Source organism: Solanum tuberosum, unplaced genomic scaffold (genome assembly GCF_000226075.1).
Source record: "Solanum tuberosum cultivar DM 1-3 516 R44 unplaced genomic scaffold, SolTub_3.0 scf00890, whole genome shotgun sequence".
NCBI classification, from domain to species: domain Eukaryota; kingdom Viridiplantae; phylum Streptophyta; class Magnoliopsida; order Solanales; family Solanaceae; genus Solanum; species Solanum tuberosum.
In genome coordinates, this window is record NW_006239838.1 from 45,121 (window position 1) to 54,597 (window position 9,477).

Below are 9,477 nucleotides of genomic sequence, written 5' to 3' on the forward strand. Positions count from 1 at the left end.
CACATTGAATATAATACATACAATGTATTGAAAAATGTAATAGGAAAATGATTATAATTAATGATAAGGGTAAATAAGGAACTAAGTATAAAATTATTCATTAATTTTATACCGTGTATAAATATTATTGTACATCCCAAAATAGTATAGTGAACAACTATTGTTGGAGGTAGGGGTGTTCACGGGTCGGTTTGGATCGGTTATTGGTCAAAACCAAAACCAAACCAACTTAATCGGTTTTAAAATTATCAAAACCAAACCAAACCAAATATAATATACATTTATCGATTTATTGGTTATCGGTTTCGGTTTGGTTTGGTTTGGTTATTTGGTTATTAATCATACACAAAATAAAAGAAACAATTCATTCAAAATGTGAAAAAAATGACAACAATTCATTCAAAACAAAAAATAGTTAGAATAACTTAAATTACCGAACTTTCGATCATTGAATTTACTATCAATAAAGCTTTAAAATTCACTATATAGGCCTAGAATGAAGAGACCATAACATTTTCAGTCCCACAAAGATTGTCATAGACACTCATATACATGAAAATCAATAAGATAAATGTTTTCACCTTGGGGATTCTTGCTTTCAATAAGTAAAGTATAAAGAAATTTTAATGAAAACATATATAAGAGCTTTAAAATTGTTTATAAAAACAATATATTAAGTATGTATATTAATAAATTATATGTATATAATTCATCTGTTCGGTTCGGTTATTTCTTCATTTTTTTTGAATAAAACCATAACCAAACCAAATGCTACCGGTTTTCAAAAATCTAAAACCAAACCAAACCAAACCCAAATAAAATCGATTTTATTTTATCGGTTTGATTTGGTTTTTCGATTTGGATCGATTTTTATCCAAACCGTGAACACCGCTAGTTGGAGGGAACAAATATTTTTTTAAACTCAATTTGGACAAACAAATGCATGAATGAGTCTAAAGGGGGTATTCCAGTCAATTCAACGTTGCACGTGGCGTGTAATAATTGGCACAACTATTTGTAGCTTCAAAGTATGACCGCCATCATGATATTTAGTAGGGTCAGGGGTAAAAGTAGGGGTGGGTGGTATCCACCGAATAGCAAGGGTAGAATTCGGGATTCTTCAGACAAATTGCCTTTGTTATCTCTACAAGTCTTCTTCTAGTCCTCAACGCTCCCCTAGCTCTCTCTCTCTCTCTACATCTACATACACAAAAAAGTTCAAAAAATATCAGCTCAGATCCTTCGGATTCATCATGGTAAGACTTACTTTTTGTTGATTTATGCTGTTTTGATTGTTCCTTTTTGCTGTGTTGTGATAGTAATTCAACTTAGAACGAGAAGAATCGTTGAGTATATCTACTGGTTTTGTTTTGTTTTAGTTAGTCTGTTGTACTTTATTTGTGTGCTGATCTTTTTTTTTGGCGATTTGATCTGTGAATCTGTGTGTTTCGTGTGTCGGAAACCCTAGGTTTTGGTTTAATGAGGATGGATCGGATTCGATGTAGTTCAATCCATGGGATTTGAGATTGTTTTACTGGTTTGATCCATGAGCATTTGGTTGTTGAGGTCTAAAAAATGGAGTTTGTTTTACTGATTTGATCGATGAGCATTTGGTTGTTGACTACTTTTTGTCGAAAAGCGGAGTCTGTTTTACTGATTTGATCCAATGAACATTTGATTGTTGAGGACTTTTTATAAAAAAAAATGGAGTCTGTTTTACTGGTTTGATCCATAAGCAGTTGGTTGTTGAGAACTTTTTGTCTAAAAAAATGGACTCTGATTTACTGGTTTGATCCATGAGCATTTGGTTGTTGAGGTCATTTTGTGTTAAAATGGAGTGTTGTTTACTGGTTTGATCCATGAACATTTGGTTGTTGGGGATGTTTTTTCTGAAAATGGAGTATGTATTATTGGTTTGATCCATGAACATTTGGTTGTTGACATCTTTTTTGCTATAGTTTGAATTTAATCCAGGTTGTTAGGATGTCCATGTAGGAGTATACCTGATGCGTATTTGTTGTGTATGTATGGAGTTGAACTTTTTCAAAAGTATGGAGTAGATATATACAGAGTTGAGATTTTTCCAGAAAGCACATATGTTTAGGAACTTGAAATTCATTCTCTCGAAAAATTGTGGTCAATGTGTGGTATTCAATTTAAAGAACGACTAATTAAAATTTTCTGTACTTTAATTTATAGTTTATGTTTCATTTCCAAGCTGTATGTGGCTTCTGTTCCATGCCATTCTTCCTGCCAAGCTGAGACCTAGTGCCCTTTGAAATAATGGAGTGCTAAGTTATTTTAGTTGTGAAGCAAATTTTCCAGCTACCTCATATCAAGTCCATTCGATAATTTCCTGCACACATTATGACTTTTTTACTGCTAAATAGGGATCATCCTCGTATTGCCATGTTGGTTTTAAAAAAAAATAGCTTCAAAGCACGATGGCTCACATTGGGCTAGTGCATATTCATTTATCAAATACAAGTAGAAATGATGTGTATTTTCTTAACTATAAAAAGAGTGTATTTTCTTGTTTGTTTAAAATTTTTTAAATTAAATCTCTTGTGCATTTTACTTGCCTCATTTTTTAAATTTTAATTCATTGTTGTCAGTTCCATGAACAAAAAGGCATGAAACATCTTCATTGATATTGGGTGAATCAATCAATGCCAACACTACTAAACCTTATTGGGATCGTATACATGATTTCTTATATCTATATCTACTTTATTCAAGCTATTGTAGTATTCAGAATATTAATCATGGTTTAACTGTTATATTGGTTGTCAACCTGCTATGCTTTGATATAGTTGGAGTCGTTCACATGTATTGGTTAGTTGTTTTAAGTTTTAACATATATATGTACATTGTACAAGTATCTATAGAATAATTTGCTTCTAGTTTGTTGTAATGTTATGAAGAAACTTTATTCACCTTGGATTTTCTTTGTAGGCTAACGCTGCATCAGGCATGGCTGTGCACGACGATTGCAAACTGAAATTTTTGGAGTTGAAAACTAAAAGGGCTTTCCGCTTCATAGTATTCAAGATCGAGGAAAAGCAAATCATTGTGGAAAAGCTTGGTGAGCCAGCTGAAAGTTATGAGGACTTCTGTACACACCTGCCTGCAGATGAGTGTCGTTATGCAGTGTATGATTTTGACTTTCTGACAAAGGAGAGTGTCCCAAAGAGCAGGATTTTCTTTATTGCATGGTATTGTCGAATGATTGGCTTCGTTCTTAGTATAATCAAGTATTTATATACTTGTATTGCCTGTAGTTATCGCAAAAAAATATATACTTTTATTGCTCGTCTTTGGAGTGTGCTCACTAACTATTCATATTTGTTTATGTTCGGTGTGTTTTGCATAGGTGTCCCGATACCTCTAAGGTTAGAAGCAAAATGATCTATGCTAGTTCCAAGGATAGATTTAAGAGGGAGCTGGATGGAATTCAGATTGAGCTGCAAGCAACTGATCCTACTGAGATGGGTCTGGATGTTTTCAAAAGCCGCGCCAACTAAATAAACATCTCTAGTACAACATTGGATGTTCTCTTTACTTTGTCGAAGAGAAATGTTAATATTTGTTGGGACAGGAGGTCGGCTAAGACGTGATATTGGTCTGTTGTTAAACTCTATTTGAAAGGCTTGTCAACTTGTAGACATTATGTGGTTTTGATCTTATTTTGTGATGTTTGTGTGTGGAACTCATACCATAAGTAGCTTTTGGGGCTGGTACGAATCAACAATTGTTACTGTATTGTTCTTTCTTTGACTTTGTATGTTTCTCCTTGGTTCTGTTGCAACTTTTGTAATCCATTTATTCATTATAATGCTGGTTGGCCGCTGCTGCGATAATGCTCTGTCGTGCACTTGTGCTGAGATGGTATTTCCACCTTTTGTTAGTTTTGATTTAAGTTGGCATTAGGATGTTGAATTCTTTTAGTCTGTTGTCAGTTTGATTACTATCATTTTGATGTGATGATAGCTTGATTCTGATAAGTTTGTAATTTTGAGCCAAGGTTTTATACATATGCGACCTAAAATTTGTGCTTTTGAGAGAGATGCATAAACACATGTTGCATCAATATAGAGGTTGGATGGGGTTGCTCGCCTTTATTTGTCCCTCCTATTTAAAGTTGGAGTTAATATCTCAAAAGGTCACTCAACTTTGAGAATTTATCTAGTAAAATTAGTGAATTTTATTTTGTATCAATAAAATCAGATTTTTTTTATCAACAGAATCACTCTTAATATTTTTTTAACGTGTCTACCATAATATACCTCTAAACGTGAATTCCCTTCATCTTCCTTTTTGCTCATAATTCTCGTCAAAGCTAATGAACTAACTAAATGTATTAACTTTTAATAAATATAAAAATCAAAATTGCTCAATTCATACTAATTAAGGACTATTCAAGTTAATAATTTGACAATCTATGACGGGATTGTAACTCAATCAACAAAGATCATCGCCAAGACAAGCCAAATAAAGCTCTTATATGTTATTCTTAATTTTAATCCCAACGCATTTTAGTTGAACTAATTATTTAATAGATGACTTACGTGAACAACAAATTCACGGGATTAAGTAAAGAAAATTTATAATATTACTCCAATTCTGGATGAAGTAATATTTATTTTGCAAAATTTGACAAGTCAAAGATTTCATTGAATGAGTTACGTTATCTGGCACTATACTTAAAAGAATGGAATTTATAAATTCACTCTTGATTTTATTGATACAACGATTTAAGTTGAGTGATTTTATTGATACAAAAGTCTAAATTGAGTGATTTTTTTTTATACAAAATAAAATTCAATGACTTTGCTAGATAAATTCTTATAGTTGAGTATTGTTGCTATGGCTTATAATTCGATAAAGCATAACTATACTATTTATAATTATGATCTAAACTATAGCTATTTATGATCACTCCTCCTCATATACCTTTTCTATTTAAAAAAAATAGTGATTCTAAATTTAAAGAAGAAGAAAAAGGAAACAAAAGGAGGACCAAATACACACAAAAAAAAAAAAAAACAGTTTAAAATTATTTTGATGATTAACAAAAATGGTGATTCTAAATTTTATAAAGAAGCAAAAGGAACTAAAAGGAAAAGAAAGACCCAGAAAGGAAATAAATATATTAAAAAAAAAAGACGAAAAAACCAAAAAATAAAATAAAAAATCCCGCCGTCTGTGGGGATCGAACCCACGACCACGTGGTTAAAAGCCACGCGCTCTACCACTGAGCTAAGACGGCTTTCATGATATATTTAACTAATCGTTAATACTAATTATCTATTAAACTCCAAATCAGCTAAAAGACAGAAAATAGCAAGCACTATTGATGTAGTACCTGTTGGATTCGGTTTTAAGTATCACCAACTACATACGTAAATTTTATCTCTATCTTTGTGATATAAATACAAGGGTGATTTACTATATCAAATCAAATTATATAATATATATTTAGCGATTTAGTTGTCCTTGATTTGGTTCACTTTTCTATTTCAAGAAACTTAATCGTTTTTATTTTTCATTTTTTACCAACATATAATCATTTATCACCCTTTTAATGAGATGATTATAATGTCTTTGAATTATATAAAGACTATCTAAATATCTATAAGGTTTAGTTAGGTGAAAAGTTTATAAGAAATATAAGAAGTAAAATCTACGTAAAAATCCATAGATATTTCTTTACATAAATTAATTTGCATTCATGACTCAATTTATTTTTTTAGCTATGATCACTACATTGATTACAATGGCTTTTGCTTCTAGGACTTGGACAAAATTCTCCAAGGGTTTTCAACTCTCCAAAAACACCTACGTTGTAGAAATAGCCAAAATTAGTCGAATATCTCACCATTAACATAAATAACGTGTATTTGCTACGAATTCATATAAAAATAAATTACATATGTGCAGTGAAAAGACGTGTAAATACGTCTAATATATCACTCCACTGTGTTCCTACACTTGGATAAAATTCTTATTTCTAGATTCCCTTAAGTTGCGACGTGATCTCCACGACGTCCAACATGAAAGCAATGAGTGTCACGTCGTTCATCACATTGAAGTTGGGTGTGATGGCCAATGCATTGCACCCCCTATTTTCTCCAAACATTTATAAAAAATTTTGTGTTCAACTTTAGTAAATTGTACATAACTTCTGATTTTTGTGTGTCCAACTCTAGTAAAATGTATTAGAGTAAGAATAATTTTCAATTGGCTTAGTTTTTGCTTAAAGATGTCAAAGAATGGGTACATGCTTGTGATGTTTGTCAAAAACACAAGGGGGGACATGTACTCCTATTCAAGGTTGTTGCAACCCTTGGCTTTTCCATCTAGGGCCTAGGAACATTTGATTCTAGATTTAATTGAGGGACAGCCCAAGTCTTGGGGCAAAATTGAGGGTAGGTAGGGGTGTACATGGTCGGGTTGGTTCGGATTTTTTAAATATCAAATCAAATCATTTGTGTCGAATTTTTAAATCTATAAATCAAACCAATAAAACTCGAATTTTTCAACCTTAGGTTTTTTTGGATTTTTTCGGGTTTTCGGGTTTTTCCGCTAAAGTATTCAATTCATACAAACATATAATTTACTTGTACTTCAAATATTTCTTCAGTCCTACCAAAATACAACTATCTAAGGTGTTTCTTAAGAATACAACACAAACAATGATATGATTAATGACACTAAAATATCCAAAAAATAATAATAATAATAATAAAATCATTTAAAACAAATATTGCAAATTAACAAGTCATAATGAAAATGATCATAATTTAAAAGTACTAAATCATGCTAAATTAAGTTTAATAAGTATTAGTTACATGACTAAATATTAAAGGAAATTAAAATTAGATTATGTACTTTAATTGTCTAAACCAATGTAAAACCAAAGAACAAATATTCAATATTATTGTCATTCTTAGTGTTAAATTAATTTTCTTTTTGTATTAGTATTAATTTGATTTTAATTTAAATTTTATTATAATTACCAACATCTATGGACTATAATCTTTATGGAACCATTCAAAATTCTAAGTTTCAAACTTGAAATAATATATTAAAAGATAAAAACTATGAAAAAGTATAAGAAATATTTAAAAATTATATCAAAGTAAATATTTTCATGTATAAAATAAAATTTTAAAATTATATATATAATGTCGGGTTGGTTTTTTTTAGTTAAAATCAAACCAACCCAAATATAGTCGGATTTTTTTTCCAACACCAAACCAAGTCAAACCAACCACTAGTCGAATTTTTTTTTCCGGTTTGACTCGGTTTGCGGTTTGGTTCGACACCCCTAGGGGTAGGAAAAATGGAGAGAGGATTACAATATGGAGAATCGAACTCTCACCAATAAGGTGGTGAGAGTTCAGATAGTCACCCAACTGAACTACTAAGATTCCCCTCTTTCAGATAAAGATCCAATCAAGTTTTATTATTATTTTTTCTTCGCACATCTGATTAACTGTGGACCAATTTACGATTTTAAAATATGAGTCAATTTTAATACTGTGGTTGTATTTATTTGAGCATGTTAATTTAGTATTATTATAAAAAGTTTTCAATTAAAATTAACTAATATTTATTATTTACTTGTAAAGGTAAATATTACTTATAAAAACTTATTAATGTACTTATTTGAGTATGTTAAATTAGTATTATTAGTACACAACTTTCTTTGTTATAATCAGGGATGTTCATGGTTATGGTTAAAAAATCAAATCGAACCAAAATCCAAGTCAAATCAATAAAAAAATTAATATTTGGTTTGGTTTGATTTTAAATTTTGAAAATTGATACTATTTGATTTGGTTTTGATTTTACTAAAAATAATCGTAAAAATAACCAAATCGAACCGAGAAATTATATATAAAAATTTTATGATTATCCTTCATAAATAAAATATAAGTATTTTGCTAAATTTAATTAGCCTAAGTCTTTTGCTTTATCATTTTCTCAATCCAAACACTTAAAATTTTAGCCCAACTTTTAAAATCTTAAGTCCAAGTCCATCAAAATTCATTACTTTAGTCTTAACACTTTCTCTTAATTGAATCACTTTGTTCATGTAATAATAGCTCTAGTATTGCTTAAGTGCTTAATTGAATCTACATTAACTTTTCTGTGGATTGTTCATGTACAAGGTGTATGTGTCTATCGAAATGTCTATGCCCTTAACAAACTTATTACTTTCAAACTGAAAATTAAAATAAAAAAATCGAACGAAATTGAATCAAACCGACAATAACTAGACTGATGATTATTTTTTTATTTGATTTTGGAAATTTAAAAACTGACTAAATTTATTGGATTTTGAATTTAACCAATAACCGATTCAAATCGAACTGTGAACACCCCTGATTATATTATAATATCAAAATATTATTCTATAGATATAATAAGGTACACTTTTAGTTTTACAATACATTTTGTTGAACTTTTTCAAGACAAATCTTTAGTTTTGGTTATTTTACCTTACACAAAAATCAAATACTCCATTTTGTTTCAACTTATTTGTCCTACTTTTTTCTTAGTCCCTTTTTTTTAAAAAAAAAATTATAATTTATTTTTAGCAACTTCTTAATTCCAATTTTTCACATGACATGTATAAGACACAAAATTAAAGGATTTTTGATATATTTGACATATGTTTGATTTAAAATTACAATATTAAAAAAAAATCTTTATTGTCTTAAACTTTGCGCCAAAACAAGAGTAATAAATAAAAAAATAAAATTACTATAAAATGCAATCATGAACATACAATTTAATACATGATTAATCTATATATTTTTGTATTTATTATTGAAATTAGTATACAAAAATAGGATTTTCCTCGAAGAAATACTACTTAGAACTCTGATTTATATCTTCTGTTAGTACATGAAATTTGGGTGAATTTATATGTTTTTGTGAGTTAGAATACATCTAATCATTTTTATTTTTTAAAATGTCTAAGTTTATCTTTGAGATGATATTATATTTTAATTTCAAACTTAACAAATATATTTGGTTAAAAAGCAATCTATATATACACGATAAATATTTTTAAAAGAGTTCATTTAGAACTCCATTAAGAAAAAAATAAGAGTTTGATAGCATACCATCATTTCTACATATATTTTAATTCAAAATTAACAGTTCAAAAAATTTATTACAATATTTTTTATTTTTTTTTAAATTATCAAATGGCTTTTCAATAGCTTCCACTTAATTTAACCACATTGCAAATTACCCTCCTTTTATCATATAGATAAATAGAAGACAAGTATGTATATCTTCAAAATAAGTCTCGTTATTTTTATATTTGAAGATATATATATATATATATATATATATTACCTTTTATTCTTAAATTTTCTCTGTCTTTTTCATATGTTCATAATTATTAGTTTTAATATTTTCAAACTCCATTTTTTTTAGATTTATTCTAAACTTATACAC

General features: G+C 29.2%; 1 protein-coding gene and 1 non-coding gene across 2 annotated transcripts; one reads left to right on the top strand and one right to left on the bottom strand.

Moving 5' to 3' along the window:
• Positions 1–1,074: 1,074 nt before the first annotated feature.
• Positions 1,075–3,860, top strand: LOC102598836 (actin-depolymerizing factor 2-like). The gene is made up of 3 exons (XM_006367726.2): positions 1,075–1,256; positions 2,956–3,215; positions 3,374–3,860. Exons 1-3 carry the CDS (start codon positions 1,254–1,256, stop codon positions 3,522–3,524), a joined length of 414 nt encoding a protein of 137 aa, XP_006367788.1. The 5' UTR covers positions 1,075–1,253; the 3' UTR covers positions 3,525–3,860.
• A 1,337-nt stretch (positions 3,861–5,197) lies between these two features.
• TRNAK-UUU (transfer RNA lysine (anticodon UUU)) lies at positions 5,198–5,269 on the bottom strand. Its single transcript has one exon. It is a non-coding gene; the product is annotated as a tRNA-Lys (tRNA).
• Positions 5,270–9,477: the final 4,208 nt, after the last annotated feature.

Excerpts from the sequence above, each read along its gene's own strand:
- LOC102598836 (XM_006367726.2), top strand. Across the intron at positions 3,216-3,373 it reads AGGATTTTCTTTATTGCATG|GTGTCCCGATACCTCTAAGG; the intron begins GTATTGTCGAAT and ends TGTTTTGCATAG.